Below are 17,414 nucleotides of genomic sequence, written 5' to 3' on the forward strand. Positions count from 1 at the left end.
GTTCGTTATTATTAGTATTATGCTCGTATTTTAATAAAAAAATACCTTAAATATACAGAATGCCAAAAAAAAATTTCTCGGGGGCGGTTTCTCGGGGGCTACCGCCCCCGAACCCCCGTACAGTTTCAGCCCCCCCCCCCCGAAATTAATTCCTGGCTCCGTCCCTGCCATCACCTACTGGCTACCGTTGGCAGACGACCACCGCTACGCTTCTGCTACCGCTGGATTTCCACCACAGCCATGTTTCTCAAATTCAATCCACCGCCGCCACCAATCCACAGATCCACCACTACTAGTGTAAAGCATCGAGCATTTGCACGTCACTCACGCAGAGAGTATCAAGTGTGTTAAGTATCGAGCGTCGAACAATAGTTCAATTTAAACTATTGCTCGACACTCGAGTATCGAGCAACCGAGCGTCAAGCATTGAACCTAATTTATATCTGAGGCAAGGTAGAGGCGAGGGCACAAGGTGGCGTGGAGAGGCGAGGAATAAGCGAGCGAGGCGTGGCAAGGCGAAGAGGGTGGGCGGGAGATTTGGAGAGAGAGATGGGTGGAGAAGTGGAGGCGCGCTGCAGCGAGGTGAGGCTAAACGGAGGGGAAAGGTGGCAGATCTGGAGAGAGAGAGAGAGAGAGAAAGAGGCGATGAGGTGAAGCGAGGCAGAAGATGGAGGTTGCAGATCTAGAGAGAGGGAGATGGGCGGAGTTTTATGAGGCACGACGAGGCTCGGAAGCGCGGTAGAGGCGCAACACAGCTGGCCTAGGGAGGAGACTACGAATATGGAGTGAGAGATGAAGAAAAAGGGAAATGGGAGAGGGAAAAGACAATCTGATGGGGATGCATGCAGATGGGATCCTGTGTTCCAGAATGTAGTGTGTACCACCGTGTATTACTCTTAATTTTTTTATTTTATAATTATTTTTATAAAAAAATAAAAATTATTATTATATTATGAAGTCTAATTAATATTAATCACTAAAAATTGGAATTTAAAAAATTATACCCTAACTTTGAATTAATGAACCCAAATATTCTATTATTAATTCAAATGAATATAAAAAAATAATTATAAACACTAATTGGATAGTGAACCCTTGTTAATTATTTTTATATTATATTAAAGCATAATAAATTAAAATTGAATAACAAATAATTAAAAATTATAAAGAAATTAAGAGTGGTACACAATGATACACACTACATTTGGGACAGAGGGTCCCTTTTGGGATGAATGGGGATGGGGGTTTGCTTTTTTATTTTTATTTTTTAATTATTTTTAAATTATAATTTTAATAATGATATAAAAGTCAAATTTAATAAAAAAATAGATAGTATTATTTATATGTTTAATTTGTGTGATTTTTTTTTTTTTGAGAATAGTTAAACCCTAGGATTACCCCTTTTGCAATCTAACACAACAAAATCCTCTTGTTCCCGAAGACACTATTGATACGCACGAGGTGATTCGATTTCCATGTTACATTTTTATATTCAAGTTTTCAGTAACAAAATCTATAGATGCTATTTAAATAAATATATAATATTAGTTTTTCTTTAAATATACTACTCCAATATTATATTATATGTGGGTAATTATTAGTTTTTGAAATGGTCCAAGTGATGGGTATATATCCGATCACAGTTGATGGTCCGTACCTGTTTCCGGCCCACTTTGAGAATATTGGTTTACTATGGACCAAGTAATGTTCAGTTGATAAGATGTTTTATGTCCAATAAATAGGTGGACGCTATAATTGCCTACAATTTTACTTTCAGATATGCATACATGTTGAGGTGAATTCAAATAAAAATCATTTTTATTGTAAGAATGTAGAATAAATTTATCCATCTATCTTGAATTTTTAAAGTTTAAGATTAATTTTAGTTTTTTTTTTTCCTTTTTTATATGCATAATATAAACAGGGTTAAATAAGTTATACTTTAATGAAAAATGTAGTACTGTCATGGCTTTCAGTTTAGTTCTGCTATCACGTTCATTGTTCTTCAAACAAACATATACGGTGGATGAAATTGGTCGGTCATTTTTTTTAATACAATATTTTTTCTAAATTTGATGTTTTCTGGTAAATTTATATTGCAGTGCATATTAGTTTATGTTTGTGTGCGAATTAGTTTATATTTATGTGTGAATTAGTTCATGTTGAACCCAATTGCATGCAATATGTAATCAAAGATTTATTTATTTATTTTTTTGTCTTGAGGTAGTGGACTGTATATTTCTTTGTGTTTATATGATAATTGATGCAGAAGACCATGAAATTGAAAAAGATGAAGATATAGCTTTTGTAGTTTTTAATGCTCCTCTTTTTACGGCACATTATAGATTCTAAATGTTTATTTTAAGGGTGATTTTTATTTTAACTGATGTTAGCTAAATATGCATGTACATTGTACTCCATAAGATACAAAACCCGGCCCTAAGGCCGAACCACAAAGGAGTAATTTATTTCTTCAACTCCATCAAATTTATTCAGCACATAAGAAACTTTCCTCTTTCAATTCTTCTATACCACACCATCATCCCTCGTGTATGACAAACCATATTTCAATTCTAAAAAAAAAAAAAAGGTGAATTGAATTTATCTACATAGTTTTCTACGAAAATTCTGAGCAGAAACCAAGTTATTAAGCAGAATCCTCAACCTCCTTGAACCAGTTCCGGGCCTCAAAACCCCATAATTCTCCCCCTGCAGCTTGGAGCATTCGGGTCCGCCTTGGAAACACCAGCCACCATGCGCGAACTGGCGGCTGCCCCTCTTGAGAAGATCTCGATCAATCTTGTTTAAAACGGGGTCGTTCTTCTTGAACTTGCGCGCAAAGGGTCTGTTGCTGAGGATCATCTTCCTGTAATCCTTGAGACCTAGTGACCTGGGGTGCTGCTTGGGAGGAATGTCCCATGTGATGTAGTGAAGGTCGTGGTTGAGGGTGGTGTTCTTGAATTCCTCCGAGTTGCACAGCAGAGTCTGGAAGTAGCCCTCGGGAGAGGAGACGAAGTTGGTGTAGTAGAGGAGGAGGCTTCTGGGGAGGTTGTCCCACCCTGCTATGCAGTATTCTGCAAAGGATCTTGATAGGACTGTCCATGCTGATCCTGCATCAAACTCCAACTTAATACCATCTAATTAACTGTGTTTTTGTAGGTGTTTAGGTTAATTAGATGCTCAAATATTTGAATCTAAATGCACATGTGTAACCACGGTTAACTTGAACTCAAGACCTATAGTATTAATCATTAATCACTTTAGGGTCCAAACTTGATACACACTATAGCTGTCCTGGTCAAATATGGCCAAAACAAAAATATTCAAACCGGCCCAGAAAAATTCAGATTGACTGGAAAAAGATTCAGGCCAAAAATGAAAAAAAAAAATAACACACACACCTACACGCACACTAAAACCACGTGACATACCATAAATATATTCCTATACAGATGAAGCTTTGAAGAATATGAGGTACTCAAAAACTGACTTGGGCCACAGACAAAATAATTTTGGTTCTCGGCCTAAGATATGAGATACCAAATGAAATATTGGGCCCAATAGCTGGGCTAGGGACATTGTATGCCCAGCCGAAAGAATCTCATTGACCTCGAGATCGAATCTCAAATAGTTCTTTTTTTTCAAAAAAAAAATAAAAAAGGGGTGCGTCGGTGTGAAGTGTGAACGCGCCTTTCATCGAATATGGAGCACGTGGGGAGACAGTGAACCTATGAGGCTATGAATAACTGCGAGATTTCTGGGTCACAAAAAAATGCGATTTCTAATTCTGGATAATGCAACTCAAAATTCCTTTTTTGTTTTTAGTGTTAAATTTTAAATTGAAAATGAGGTTCAAAGATAAATTTTCTAGATCTTCACATGCTAAAGTATTGTGTAAATTGCCTGTTGCGCCCGACAACTTATACAAATGCTTCACTATTCCTTTCATAATTTTACTAATTTTACTCCAACTGTTTCGGATGGAATACTCTATCCCATAATTTTCACTTTGTACCACTTTTAATCTCTCTATTTTATAATTATTTATTATAAAAATAAAATATATTATTGTATTATAAATTCTAATTAATATTTATCATTAAAAGTTAAATATTAATCCTAACTTTGAATTAATTAATCTAAATAAAAATAAAAAGACAATTATAAGCTTTAATTGAATGAGTCAACCCTTGTTAATAGTACTCCATCCGTCCCATTATTGTTGGCTTATTTCTTTTGGACACGTGTATTTAGGAAAATAAGATTGTAGTGTATAAAGGTGTGTGAGAGCACATTGATTGTAGTGTAAAATCATTACAAAAATAGAAACATATCAATATTAATGGGACACCCCAAAAAGAAAAACAAGCCAACAATAATGGAACGAATAGAGTATCCTTTTATTATATTAAAGCATAGTAAATTAAAATTGAAAAAAAAATAAAAATTACAACAAATTAAGAGTAGTACATGATGGGATACACTAAATTATGGAACATGGGATCTCATTTTCTATCGTACATCCAACTAAAAATGAATCGTTTTCCATTTTGGTCCATCTCATTAAAATCGACTCATTTTTATAGAAAATAATAACTAACTTTTGAAAAAGGTATCATTCCTACCAATTTTATCCAATTTTATACATTTTTCATAATTTTCGTGTCTAAAGGAAATAAGTCATTTTTAGGTGGATGGAGTTTGTCTCTAAATAATTTTGACCATGAAGCAGTTTAATCGGTAAAATATCAATTTTATAATTAAATAAGTGAATAATTTAGAGACATGCTATCCTTGCATTTACAAAAGAATATACAAAACATCAAAACAGGTGAATACGAAAAAGAATAAAACAAATACTATAAAAGCATAGAAGGCAGTTGGGGTGAGATTTGGTAGGGAATTAATAATATTGGCATAACGGTGATAATTTAAGTTAGGTATGATGTACCTATAAGTTTTATAATCCACTATCCTAGAGTTGATAACAATGAAAGTAACTGATTATATTAACTAAATGAAATCACCACCAAACTATTAGACTCTTCTCTATATATTTGCCACCCACCACCCACAGCTAGCTAACAATCAAATATCATATCCCTTCACTTTTAAATTCATAAGTCGTTCATTAAACTCCACTTACAAAACCCACTCTTATTTGTCTCTTCCTCTATTTTTTTTTCTGATAAACTTCCAACATCAAACAATCAAAAAATATGTGTAAGTTATAATTCAAAAAATGTACTTACAAACTTCATTTAATTTGGAAGTAATGAAAGATATACTCCATAAAAGCTATGTGTCTAAGATTAAAATATAACATCGATACTATATATAAAAAAATACAAAATACAGCATTATTTTTTTTGATATGGCCAAACTTGAATTAATGTTTTACTGTTTATATATGCATGTATATACAGATGTGGGTATAAATCATGAGTTATGGAACATGTACTTTATGGATATTTTTTATGGAGCATTGTTCTGGAATCTAACATGTGGTGTTTGCTGGAATGCTAATATCCTTCCCTAATTTTGTGAGCCACAAACTAAAATATGACCTTACTTTTCGAACGCCACAAAAAATATATGACTTAGAAAGTGGGGAAATAAAAGTATAGAATAAAAAGAAAATTTGAAGGAAACTTACCAGTATAAAGTGTGAAAGCAGTGGGCAGACTTCTTTGTTTAATCACCCACCAGATCTCAGATTTATTTGCACTGTACAAACCCGGGTCTATTATAATTGGCTTCCCTCTTTTATTCCTGCATTTCAATGAAATAAATAAAATTAAATAAAAATGGGCCTCTTTACTTTATTTTATTTTCGATTTATAATTCAAATTTGTACATTCATACTTACAATTTCCAACCCAAGTGGCTAGTGTGCTGAACAAAGTTGAGATCTTTAGGCAAGTCTGAGAAGGCATGAATCAGATCTGCATTATGGAAAGCAAACAAGAATCAACAGAATTATATTGAAACCACGCCATCTAAAAACACTAATTATACAAATCATTTAGATTATATTGCTACATGTAAGCAAAGGGATTAATGAAACACCATCACACAATTTTTAAAATCATTTATTTTCAGAAACCAAAAATTAAAAAGAAAAAAAGAAAGAGCACTCACCATACCATCTTGAGTGATCAAAGGGTAATCAGAGGCACTGAGATTGATAAACCAATCCCATTTCGCAGTTCTGAGCAGCATGGCCATGGCGTGGAGGGTTGTAGCGAGCATGGTGGGGCCTCTGTAAGTGACCAAATTGGGGTTCTTGACGATCCACACATTCCCAACTTGGGCAAAGACGTCATTGGTGGAGACGAAGCGGGCGATCTCGCGGTGGTCGTCGGCGGGGGCGGAGGCGTCGAGGTGGATGAGGTAGTGGTTGGCCGGGTGGTAGAGGGCGAGCATGAGGCGTTTGAGCTTCATGGTGTCGCCGGAGGAGGCGGAGATGAGGTAGGCGAAGGTGGCGTTGTAGGGGTTGTGATGTTGTGGGAGGATGAAGGTGGTTGCTGCTTTGGGGATTCTCGTCATTGTGGGGATGTAGAGGACAGACAGGTAGAGGAGAGAGGTTAGGATGAAAGATAAGGTGAAGAGCTTCATGTCCATTTGTGTGATTTTAATTGAGGTTGGAGCATTAGTTTAGTGCTTGTTTCTTTTTCAACTGAAATCAAGAGAAAGAGAGAGCACTCTGTAATTCAGAGCTTTCATTAAAGAAGAGAGAGATAGTTTGGTGGTAGTTATTTCTTGAAGTGGAATCAAGAGAGAGGGGGTGGGGGAAGAGTGTAGATGTGGGATGTGTAGTGGGCTACCTTTCTTGGAAGGGAAGGAGACTCCCAAAGTTCAAAGCTGAAGTTTCAATTGTCACTTTGTGTATGCTCCTTTTTTTCTCCTTGATTAAAGGTTGGTATAATATAATTTTCGAGGTTTATCCTAACATATATCACTCATATTCGAGTTCAACTTCACATAACATGATCAAATTTTTATATACAAAATTCTCTTTAGCTAAGGGAAGATTTATATATACTACTACATACATGAGTTGATTAATATGTAATTAAAACATATTAATATGGCAATGTATTCCGTTAGATATATTAAGAAATTCATTTCACTATCAATTTGAAAACCATCACTGTTATCTTGATGGGCTTACAATAAGTGGACTTGTTCAATTATACAACAACTAAAAAAAAATTAAAACAAACAGCCTCTTCCTAATGTGGCCTCTTTAATTTTTTATACCATGCCTTATTGTATTTGTATCATCTTAAATACTGTATGCTTTTTATCAAGTAGAATGAAGTCATTTTTGCTTACAATTTGTAATTGTTAAACGTGTGTGACTAGCTGTGTTGCCTTGTGCAACTAGTCACATGCCTAGTCTATTTTTAAGTGGTGAGTTACAATCAACATGCTTATTACCATTTCTTTGAACTACACACAACTGAGGTGGGCCTTTATGGCCACAAATTTTAAATTGGGCCTCTCGTTAAAAAACACCTATTATAAATTTATAATTATCTACATACATATAATAGTTTCAGTTTATAAATATTTAAGTAAATAAACAATTAGGAGTTTTAGTTATATTGAGATGAAATGTCACATGTAAAATTCGACAGTTAATTGAACTTTTCCACAACAAAATCAATAACAGACAAAAATTATCACTATATCAAAAACAAAGTTCGAAGCTAAAATTATTACTAAATCAATCTATGAGTTTAAACAAATACTATATTTTTTCCTTCCAAACACAAATTATAACTTTTTGGTTTTCTTATACATTAGTGTTACGAAAGTTATAGACGGAATCCACCAAGACATCATGTCTTGTTAGATAAATTTCAAGATTCCATTATCATGTCATAGGAATTACGATTTGACCGTGATAAGATTATGTTCACTTCAATTATAATTTTATCATAAAAATGCCTTTAAATTCCTCATTTTTTTAAACAAAGAATTTTATCATTTCTTATTTCTCGTTTTCAATTCAAGAAGGAATAATATTACTACACTAATACCCCATGATAATATTATCTCTATTTGAAGTAAAAGATAAGAATACAAAATCGCAAAATTAATTTTTATAAGAAATTAGTGAGAAGAAATGGGGGATTCAAGGGAAAAATATCTTTCATTTTCTTGTGATAAATTTACAATGAAATATTATCCATAAGGGTCATACATGTTCACTCTTAGCCTTGTTTGGATAACGAAATAAAAGCGCCGTCAAGGCATAGCCAGACGGTAAAATTGAGACATAAAAAATGGTCTCTCTTACAACATCATTTGTTAAAGTCTCACTCACATTGTATGGATTGTTAATCCATTTGTTTAAATATTTAATTATAATTTTTACTAACTTGGCTAATTTATTATATAATATATAGAATTTCATATATGTATCTTGTATCTAAACAACGATAACGAAAGAAAAGTTCATGTTCTTAATGACTTTAGTAATTTTATGTAAATCAATAAAGCAGCCTTTGATTTCGAAAAAGAAGAATTCGAACTCAAATTTGCAAGAATCTTTCTTTTATATATGTGAAGAAAGTAATGTATTCAACCAAACACGACAGCTTGTTTAGAAGACCATAGCTTGCTACAGTAGAACGCTATAAACACACGACACTACGGCTAATATCGATCACTTATCACATATGCATAAAGTAGAATGAAGAATGATAAATAAAATTATTTGCGAGTTTTATTATTCTTTTCTCTATTTTCTAAGTGATCCCGTTACCTGAGCTACATCTAACTATAAATCGAACATCTTCCTAGAAGAAGAAGAAGAAGAAGAAGAAGGAAAATAAGAAGACCATATATAAATCCAAAATACGAATTTCATTAAAAAAGGAAGCCCATTCAATATAACCCTAAGCCTAAAGATTGGTTAACCAAAAGCATTGATAACAAACACCACCTTCTTTATGCTTTTCCCCCTTTTTTTAAGTAAAAAAGCAAAAACGTAGAGCCGATTTTAGTAAATACAAATGCCAAAACGCATTTCTGATAATTAACCAACTGCTCCACGAGAGCCATGAGAGTCTCTTAAATACGTAACCGCTCCTAACTCGCTTTATCCACCCTTATCATTACCCCTATTTCTTATACTTTTCTCGAGAAAAAATGGGATAATGGAGTAGAGCATAGTGGCGTCTAAATGTATACATACAAGCACATACTCTCACACATGCATGTATATATATATATGCCTCGAAGAAGACTTCAACTAATTTCGTTTCTTGAAATGGGTTTGAAGTTCAAAATCAACCGCAGATTCTGAGGAGTTCATTGCAAACAGTTGAAACTCAAGATCCACAGCCTACTGACTGGCCTTTATCAAGAATTAAGGTCTCTCTCTCTCCCTCCCTCTCCTTTCCATTGTTTCTTGAATCAAGAAATACTCCTCGTGAGTTCAAATTTTGTGCATGCTCCTTGATTCCTCGTCATTTCCACTGAGTGCAGATAAAAGAAAACGAATGGTACGTGGATCGAGATGAGGAGGGAGGGGAACTTCCTCGGCAAGCTTTTCCGGCACCTTTTCTACATTCACTTGCTTCTAATCACTATCCTAGTGATATTCCTCACGGTGTGTGGCGTGCTAACAGCTGCCCGCAACCGTCATTTCCATCCTGAGAAGTGGTACATACTAGTCCTCTCTTCAACAGCTTGCGCCGGAGTCTTAGGATTCTCATGGCAAGCATTGACAGGTTTCAACCCTTCAAGAACTCTCAAGGCTACATTCTGGCTAAGCCCTCTTCTTACATGCTCGTTTGGGATTCTACTCGTCTCTATAGGCACTCCAGGGAGTCTAGCAGCATCAGTAATTGCACTAATTTTCTCCATATTGCAATCCTTGTATGCATGCTGGGTTAATCCTAGGTTTGAGCATTCTAGCAGAATACTAAAAGCATCTATTGCATATAATCCGCTTAAAGTCAAGACTAGTGTAGTTCTATCAATCATTGCCAGCACTCTCTACTCATGTATCTTGATGGCCGGCATTGGAGGAGCCGCTGCGACCAGAACCATGGTCGACACCCTATTCATTATCCTGATCCTAGGAAGCTTGACATGGACCACACAAATCATCAAGAATATGATGCAAGTCACAGTAGCACACATCAAATACATGCAATTCACATGTGGAATAGAAGTTGATTTCAAGGCAGTAGTGAAAACTGCAGCTAAATATTCAATGGGCAATATTTGCTTCGGCTCAATTCTCATACCAGTTCTTACTGTTATTCGTGGTTCAGCTCGAGCAGTGAGTTTGGTTTCAGGGGATGTTGATGAGTTCATGTTCTCATGTGCAAACTGCTGTTCCGGAGTTGCATCAAGGATTGTGGCATATGGAAACAGATGGGCTCTTGTGCATGTAGGGGTATACAACAAAGGGATTGTGCAGGCATCAATGGATACATGGGAAATGTTTAAAAGAGCTGGGATGGAAAAGTTGATCGATTCTGACCTGACTAGTTCGTTCTGCTTCCTATCTGGGGTGGCGGCAGGATCCGTCTGTGCACTACTGGGAGGTACTTGGGCACTTGTTATTCACAAGAACTATGCAACAGAAGTGTGCATCTACGCCTTCTTGACTGGATATCTCACAGTAAGCTGATCTCAAATTTACTATATATTCTTGCTTCTTTGTAGGAAGTGATGAGAGTTTTTAAATGTCATGAACTCTGAACAATTTTAAACTCTAAAATTGCAGAATAGGGTGGCCATGGCATGGGTACAAGCCAGCATAATGGCGTATTACGTAGCATATGCAGAGAATCCCCAAAGCCAGCAATTTGGCACTGCCATCCCAGCTTATATGCAGGAGCTACAAAGATCACAAGTGTAAAGTCACAAGAAATTTTCTCCTTATAGTCCAAGTACAATGGATTCTTCGTGCCTATTTCTAGACAGTGTGCATAAATAGTTAGAGAACTTTCCAATATTCAAATGCTAGACCTTAGAGCAAAACATGCCATGAGCTGCTGTACCCTACTACGTACCCTTTATTACGACAATGTTGGTAAACAAAGATTTTACTTAGTCTAGAATTTTCAATTAGTGTTGGCATAAGGTGTTGCACAGTTTTCCTCACTCAATAAGTCTTCTACTCCGCCATTTCTTTTATATAATCGATAGACGGACCCTTCAGCATATCTCCTTAGTCCTTATTACTCGAGCAATGAGCATCAAACACAATAAATATAGATCAGTTTATGAGCTCCAAAGACAGGGATATATGACATTTCAGCAGATTTCTATTCTATTTTTCTTAATTTGGGAATGTACTAGCAATCATGGGCGCAGAATTTACAGCAGAGAAATATTATATCAATAACAATGTAGCCGAATTCAATAAATTTTGTTTCCTTGTATGATACAACAAGAAGATAAAAGCAAAAGCCTACACATGTTGAAGATCTGTAATCAAGATTTCTGCAGGTTTGCATTACATGTCCCAGGTTATAGCTAGTTCAGTGAGAAACAAACCTTCTATGCAATCCATATTAAACATGAAGCCAAATCAAAGATGACCCCGGCCACCACATTCTGAACACATGGTATTCCCTGTTCCTCCACAACCTGCATGGTAAAAGAGGGACGTAAGTACTTTCGTCGTTGTTATCAGACATCATCCTCTCAATCCTAATTCCTAAGACCAAAAAGTTTTATGACAAGCAGTTGGTCTCCATCAATTTTGGTTTCTTTGGCTTGTTTTCTGAACACATGATATGGTTACAATGTATATGGAAAAATATGGTTTTCTTTTTAAAAATAAAGAAACTCACCACACACATGTTATAAACGGAATACAAATGATAAATAGATCATTAGCAACTAACTAGAATCACATACAGAGAAAACAATGTCAATAAACTCTCTAAGAACAATACCTAAACATCGAACTTTTACAATGATTCCTTGACTCTCCAAGATAGAGTCCACATATAAGCCTGACCCCGAACAAGTTGCACAAAGTATCGCTCCTTTAGCCAGACAACTAGAGCATCGAGGATTTACTCCAACATTCTTCTCAGTCAAGGCAAGTCCAACAGGTTTCTCAATTATTTCCTCAGGAATAGGTTTATCATAACAGAAAAGAGATTCAAGACTACTTATTCGCCTCACATCCCCAGCAGCGCAGCGAACAACCTGCAACATGATTCTATATCCACTAAGTAAATTTAAATTATGCACAGAAGAATATCATATTAGTCCAAGGCACATCAAATCATTCCGATATAAGATACCCCCACAAGACAAAATTGACATGCTTCTCAGAGAGCTTATAATGGCAGTATATTCCAGACAACTGACCAAGAACGAACACACACACACACACATAAAATGAGTTAGAAGAATCATGAATTCTGTCCATCACCAATGACACCGCCTTTTCTGAGACACACACAAGGCTGCAAAATATAGCTAGGCAATCTTAATTTCATCAAGCTAGCATCCCAAAGAACAGAGTCTTTGCAAGTGCGACAGTTACCAAAATCACAATCCTAAATTACAATGCTCCAGCTGTTGTTCTTCATCATGGTACACATTAATTTCCAACTAATTATGCCAAGTATTACCGCCTTTCTCATACTAATACTCATAGACAAAGGCTCTGCTAGTCAACCAGTCAAGCATTCAGCAATAGATTGCCACTGAACTAGTTTCGGAGCAAAAAAATCATCCAACAATAGAAAACAGAAATTGAAATTTAGAATCACAACCACTAACCCTAGCGGGAGAACCAAACGATGAAGAAGTGAGCAAGACGGCGTCGTTGCGGTTAATTCCATAACCTATCGTGTGAAGAACCGTCGAATTATTGTGCAAACGATGATGGAAAAGGGGAATCTTGGGCGAAGAAGGTGCAATTCTCAGAGCACAGTCCATTTCCTGGGGCAATTTGAAAATGAAAGCGAATGAATACTATTCGTGTTTTATATAAAGATTGTATGTATATATGTTATCTTTGTAGCTTCTTTCTCTCAATTTGAGCTGTTGATCAGCTATCAGCTGTTGTTCGATGACTTCGATAGTTTCCTCTTCTTCCTTTACTCGATATTAACGAATAACGATCCACAGTGTCTTCAGCTCCTCTCTTGTTTGAACACTACAATTTGTTACCGTATGAACCGTACTGGAACTAACTAAGCAGCGTAAACGCGATTTTAGATTGAACCTTCATTTCGTAGTGATCAAATATATATGGTTGGATTTGGATTAGATGGATAATTTTAGAGCTGGGACTAGGTAGTCTAGGTTTTATGTTTTGAGAACATAGGCCCATATCCAATTGAATTGATCTGGCTCCTCAAGAACGTTTATAAGATTTTAAGACAAGATTATTAAGTATAATGTGAGTGGTGAAAAGATATTGTAATTAATATTAATAGTGATGAAAAGGTGAAAAATTAATAAAAGTAAATAGTAAAATATTATAAGTGATGAGGTATAATCTAAAAATAGAATAAAAAGTTTTTTGTAAACATCCCAAAAGAGAAAAAATAGAAATTTTATTATGGACGGAGGAATTATAAAAAAGTTAATAGTGAGGTTGCTCTTTTCGATAGTGTAATTTAAATTTAAAACTAAATGATACATTAGTACTTTTTCTCTAATTTTATTGAGGAGAAAATTAATAATCGATGTGAACCAATATAAATACAAAATCAAAATTATATTATCTATTGAATAAACTATTTTCTTCACCTAGGGTGCGTTTATTTTGATTGTAAATTTTTCATTACAAAAGAATGAATAAGAAAATATGAAAAAAGATGAGAAAAAAATGTTGGAAAAATAATTTCACACCACTATCCAAAAATAATATCTAATATTGGAGAGAAAATGAGTGAAAAAAGAGCTGTTGATCAAATATTCCACCATGTCCGAAGGTTTTTTTTTAATCATAGTAAATATGTGAAAATAATGAAAAAAAATGTGAAAATATATTATTCTCCTCATTTTCTAATCGCGTCCTTATGGGATAAGTGTGTGTGACCCACTTATTATAGGCTTATAGCATCCCCAATTAAGAATTGTTTTTTTTTTATCCTTTTACATGTTTTTTCTTTGAATTGGGAAAGAGGGTGAGAAATTGAACTTCTTGGTCTAAACTTTTAGGCATGAAAATCTTACTACTTGTTGTACCTGTACAGTACCATATGTAGGTTTGTTGGAACTTTTTTTTCTTCTATAATTTGAAAGAATATGTTTTTATTTGACTACGAGGTTGTTTCTAACTTTCACCGTATTTATTTCTTGCATCTTACATAATGAGACATTTTTCTACTTACCAAGTTACCATGTCGCAAAGTTTGATTTTATTTATTCTTTTCTTTTTTTGTGGTCTAGTGTTGGACTCTTTGTCAACCATTTTTTTTAATGAATATGTAAGTTGACAGTTTTATGTATTTTTGAAGCGCTACATTTGATAAACGTTCCTTCTTTTTTCCCGAAAGTTGTGAATCATTTTATCCAAATGATTCCAAACAAGTTTACACCGAGCAATGAGCATCCTGTTCACGAGGACAGTTATTGCATGAGCATCATCTTCATCTCATGTTGTTGTACAATTCCTTTCTTCTAACCTTATCTAGTCAAACAAACTCCTTCCTTCATGCATTGGTGGTGACCGATTCTTACCTTATCCTTTGCTCGCCCACTTCCCCAAACACATATGGGCTCAAAACTACCGCTACAATAATTGCACGACTCAATCATTTATTTATTTAACACCATATTATTAATTAATTAATTAATTATTAATGTTAGGTTATGGTTTGAGTTATTCGCAAGCGAATGCTAAAACTTTGGTGCAAAGTGTTTGAAAAAGTGTGAAGCATCTTTATCGAAAGCTGTGATTGGATTCGGTTGTGTTTGGGGCGAATATGGAATTAAGCAAACCCACAATTTCAAAAATCCCAAACCCAAAAGATTGCCTAATTAACTTAGTCCCAACCACAAGCTCGGACCAAACATTCCTACCTCAGATACCACCCGTGTCTGCGGAGTCTTATAGTTATGTCCGATTCGCCGCCACCACTCTGATTTAATTCACGTTATCTCACACTTTGCGGATTCATTTGAATGGATTTTTTCAGAAACAAGGCGCTCTCTCTCTCTATCAGCTTCTCTTTCTCTCTCTTCGTCTCCTTGTACATCTTCGCCGTTTCTCCTACTGCGCAATCGAACAACTCCGCGCTCCTCCTCTTCTCGGCCACCGATGATTGCAGCGGCGTTCGTGAAATCGCCGATTATCGAGCGAAATGCGCCTACGTGAGGTCGAGCAGCGGCTGCAGCAACGGCTACTTGAACTACCTCGACATCTTCTACTGCGCCTGCGGCGATTCCCCCGTGCTCGGGTATTTTCTGCTGCTGCTATGGCTGGTGGTGCTGTTTTACGTCCTCGGCAACACGACGGCGGAGTACTTCTGCCCCTCCGTGGAGAGCCTGTCGCGCGTGCTGAGACTGTCCCCGACGATCGCCGGGACCACGCTTCTCCCGCTGGGGAACGGCGCCAACGACGTCTTCTCCAGCGTGATCTCCTTCACGCGCTCCGGCGACGCCGACGTCGGCCTCAGCAGCGTCCTCGGCGGCGCCTTCTTCATCTCGTGCTTCGTCGTCGGCGTCGTGAGCATCGCGGTCTCGTCGCGGGGGGTCCGGGTGGACAAGGCGAGCTTCGTGAGGGATGTGCTATTCTTCCTCTTTGTGCTCTGCTGCGTCATCATGATGAACATTTTCGAGAGGATTAATTTCTGGTTTGCGCTGTGTTTCTTCTGTATATACTTTCTCTATATTGCTCTTGTCTCCGTTATGCAATTTCTCCGGCGGAAGGAGGCGACGGTCCGTCACAGTCAAGTTTTGGATGATTTTGGAGATGTGGAGGTGCCGTTGTTGGAGTATGCTGATGAGGAGAAGGCCTCTGTTTCGGAAAAATCAGAGAATCTCCGCGAATCTCGGTGTTGTCGCTACTTGAATCTATTTCTCTTTGTTCTAGAATTGCCGCTTTCGCTGCCGAGAAGGCTCACAATCCCCGACGTCAGCGAAGAGAAATGGTCGAAGCCGTTTGCCGTATCTTCAGCGACGCTAGCGCCGGTACTAATCGGAGCCCTGTGCATCGTGCAGCAAGAGAGCATCGATTCTCGGACGAGCTTCTCCCTGCTAATAGCATCCATCGTCATCGGAATATCCCTTGGCGCGGCGGCGCTCGTCTTCACGAAGAGCTCCGGCCCGCCGAAGAGGTGGCTGCTGGCGTGGCTGGCCGGATGCTTCCTGATGAGCATAACTTGGACGTACATTATAGTGCAGGAGCTGGTGTCGTTGCTGGTCGCATTCGGCAACATTTTAGGCATAAGCCCGTCGATCCTAGGGCTGACTGTCCTAGCGTGGGGGAACTCGCTAGGCGACTTGATTTCGAATTTGGCGATGGCGTTGAAGGGCGGGGCCGACGGCGCGCAGGTGGCGATATCCGGCTGCTACGCGGGGCCGCTCTTCAACACGCTGGTGGGGCTGGGATTCTCTCTCGTGTTGGCGTCGTTCAAGGTTTATCCGGCGGGATATGCTGTCCCCAAAGATTCGGATGTGTATGAAACCGTGGGGTTCTTGATGGGAGGCTTGCTTTGGGCGCTTGTTATATTGCCTAAGCGAAATATGCAGCTTGACAAATCTCTGGGGATTGGTTTGTTAGCGATTTACTTCTGTTTTCTGTTTTTAAGGATTGTCAAGGGTTTAGGCATACTCCAACTCGGAGGTTAATATCTCGTTTGCTTCCACCTCGTAAGAGGTTTCGGCAGTTTTCCAAGATCAAATGTTAGCGCGTGTTCATAATTATTACTAGGATTTGTTATTAGCTAAAGCAATTACTTAACCTATTCTTGGTTGCAGTTTTGCGTTTCTCAAATTTTAGTTGGGAAATTTTATTTTAATTGGAATATATGAAGATTCCTTGTTATATGGTACGAGACAAAGTTCGGTGTCGCCGGCTAATTTTACGAATTGATATATAATGAGGGATGAAATTTTTTCTTTTCTTTTTTCCAATATCGAATTGACGTTTTTGGAGGTTGCTCTATGTGCCTCGTATGTGGGCAGTAGGGCAATCCAATACGAAACCGGAATTTTTTAATACATAATGCATATATCTAGCTTGCCAATGTACAGTATAGGCGCCTACCTAAAAGGATGAAACACGTGTTATTTAAGTATATTTATTATTTTGAGCATGGTTGGTTTAAAAGTTACGACATTGGTTTAATTTTTCTGTGTAAAGTGGTCCGTGCCGTGGAAACAAATACGAACCATGCCCATTTCCTGTGTGAAAAAGTACAGGTGGATAAGATATTTATTTTTTCACCCCTTCGTTCATATTA

General features: G+C 37.0%; 4 protein-coding genes across 5 annotated transcripts; 2 read left to right on the top strand and 2 right to left on the bottom strand.

Moving 5' to 3' along the window:
• Positions 1-2,425: 2,425 nt before the first annotated feature.
• On the bottom strand, positions 2,426-7,062 carry LOC131004264 (beta-glucuronosyltransferase GlcAT14A-like). Its single transcript, XM_057930910.1, has 4 exons — positions 6,147-7,062; positions 5,870-5,945; positions 5,657-5,772; positions 2,426-3,110 (listed from the first exon to the last, which is right to left on the bottom strand). Exons 1-4 carry the CDS (start codon positions 6,622-6,624, stop codon positions 2,602-2,604), a joined length of 1,179 nt encoding a protein of 392 aa, XP_057786893.1. The 5' UTR covers positions 6,625-7,062; the 3' UTR covers positions 2,426-2,601.
• Positions 7,063-8,625: 1,563 nt separating this feature from the next.
• LOC131004269 (protein PNS1-like) lies at positions 8,626-11,132 on the top strand. Its single transcript, XM_057930920.1, has 3 exons — positions 8,626-9,387; positions 9,502-10,648; positions 10,754-11,132. The coding sequence occupies exons 2-3, from the start codon at positions 9,533-9,535 to the stop codon at positions 10,886-10,888; spliced, it is 1,251 nt and encodes a 416-aa protein (XP_057786903.1). The 5' UTR covers positions 8,626-9,387; positions 9,502-9,532; the 3' UTR covers positions 10,889-11,132.
• On the bottom strand, positions 10,655-13,334 carry LOC131004277 (uncharacterized). Of its 2 annotated transcripts, XM_057930929.1 has the most exons (4): positions 12,775-13,213; positions 11,934-12,192; positions 11,530-11,622; positions 10,655-10,867 (listed from the first exon to the last, which is right to left on the bottom strand). In XM_057930929.1, the coding sequence occupies exons 1-3, from the start codon at positions 12,931-12,933 to the stop codon at positions 11,564-11,566; spliced, it is 477 nt and encodes a 158-aa protein (XP_057786912.1). In that variant the 5' UTR covers positions 12,934-13,213; the 3' UTR covers positions 10,655-10,867; positions 11,530-11,563. The 2 variants fall into 2 exon arrangements, with proteins under 2 accessions (XP_057786912.1, XP_057786919.1); XM_057930936.1 differs by lacking the exon at positions 10,655-10,867 and having other exon boundaries at positions 11,349-11,622; positions 12,775-13,334.
• Positions 13,335-14,541: 1,207 nt separating this feature from the next.
• On the top strand, positions 14,542-17,003 carry LOC131004401 (cation/calcium exchanger 1-like). Its single transcript, XM_057931086.1, has one exon. It carries the CDS (start codon positions 15,133-15,135, stop codon positions 16,798-16,800), a length of 1,668 nt encoding a protein of 555 aa, XP_057787069.1. The 5' UTR covers positions 14,542-15,132; the 3' UTR covers positions 16,801-17,003.
• Positions 17,004-17,414: the final 411 nt, after the last annotated feature.

The sequence above is a fragment of the Salvia miltiorrhiza genome, chromosome 1 (assembly GCF_028751815.1).
Source record: "Salvia miltiorrhiza cultivar Shanhuang (shh) chromosome 1, IMPLAD_Smil_shh, whole genome shotgun sequence".
Classification (NCBI taxonomy): domain Eukaryota; kingdom Viridiplantae; phylum Streptophyta; class Magnoliopsida; order Lamiales; family Lamiaceae; genus Salvia; species Salvia miltiorrhiza.

Coding starts and splice junctions, on each gene's coding strand:
- LOC131004264 (XM_057930910.1), bottom strand. CDS start 6,624: ATGGACATGAAGCTCTTCACCTTATCTTTCATCCTAACCTCTCTCCTC. Junction 5,946..6,146: donor CCCTTTGATCACTCAAGATG/GTATGGTGAGTG, acceptor TCCATAATGCAG/ATCTGATTCATGCCTTCTCA. Junction 3,111..5,656: donor TGCTTTCACACTTTATACTG/GTAAGTTTCCTT, acceptor AGTTTGATGCAG/GATCAGCATGGACAGTCCTA.
- LOC131004269 (XM_057930920.1), top strand. CDS start 9,533: ATGAGGAGGGAGGGGAACTTCCTCGGCAAGCTTTTCCGGCACCTTTTC. Junction 10,649..10,753: donor TCTTGACTGGATATCTCACA/GTAAGCTGATCT, acceptor CTAAAATTGCAG/AATAGGGTGGCCATGGCATG.
- LOC131004277 (XM_057930929.1), bottom strand. CDS start 12,933: ATGGACTGTGCTCTGAGAATTGCACCTTCTTCGCCCAAGATTCCCCTT. Junction 12,193..12,774: donor CGTTTGGTTCTCCCGCTAGG/GTTAGTGGTTGT, acceptor ATCATGTTGCAG/GTTGTTCGCTGCGCTGCTGG. Junction 11,623..11,933: donor TGTAAAAGTTCGATGTTTAG/GTATTGTTCTTA, acceptor TTTACCATGCAG/GTTGTGGAGGAACAGGGAAT.
- LOC131004401 (XM_057931086.1), top strand. CDS start 15,133: ATGGATTTTTTCAGAAACAAGGCGCTCTCTCTCTCTATCAGCTTCTCT.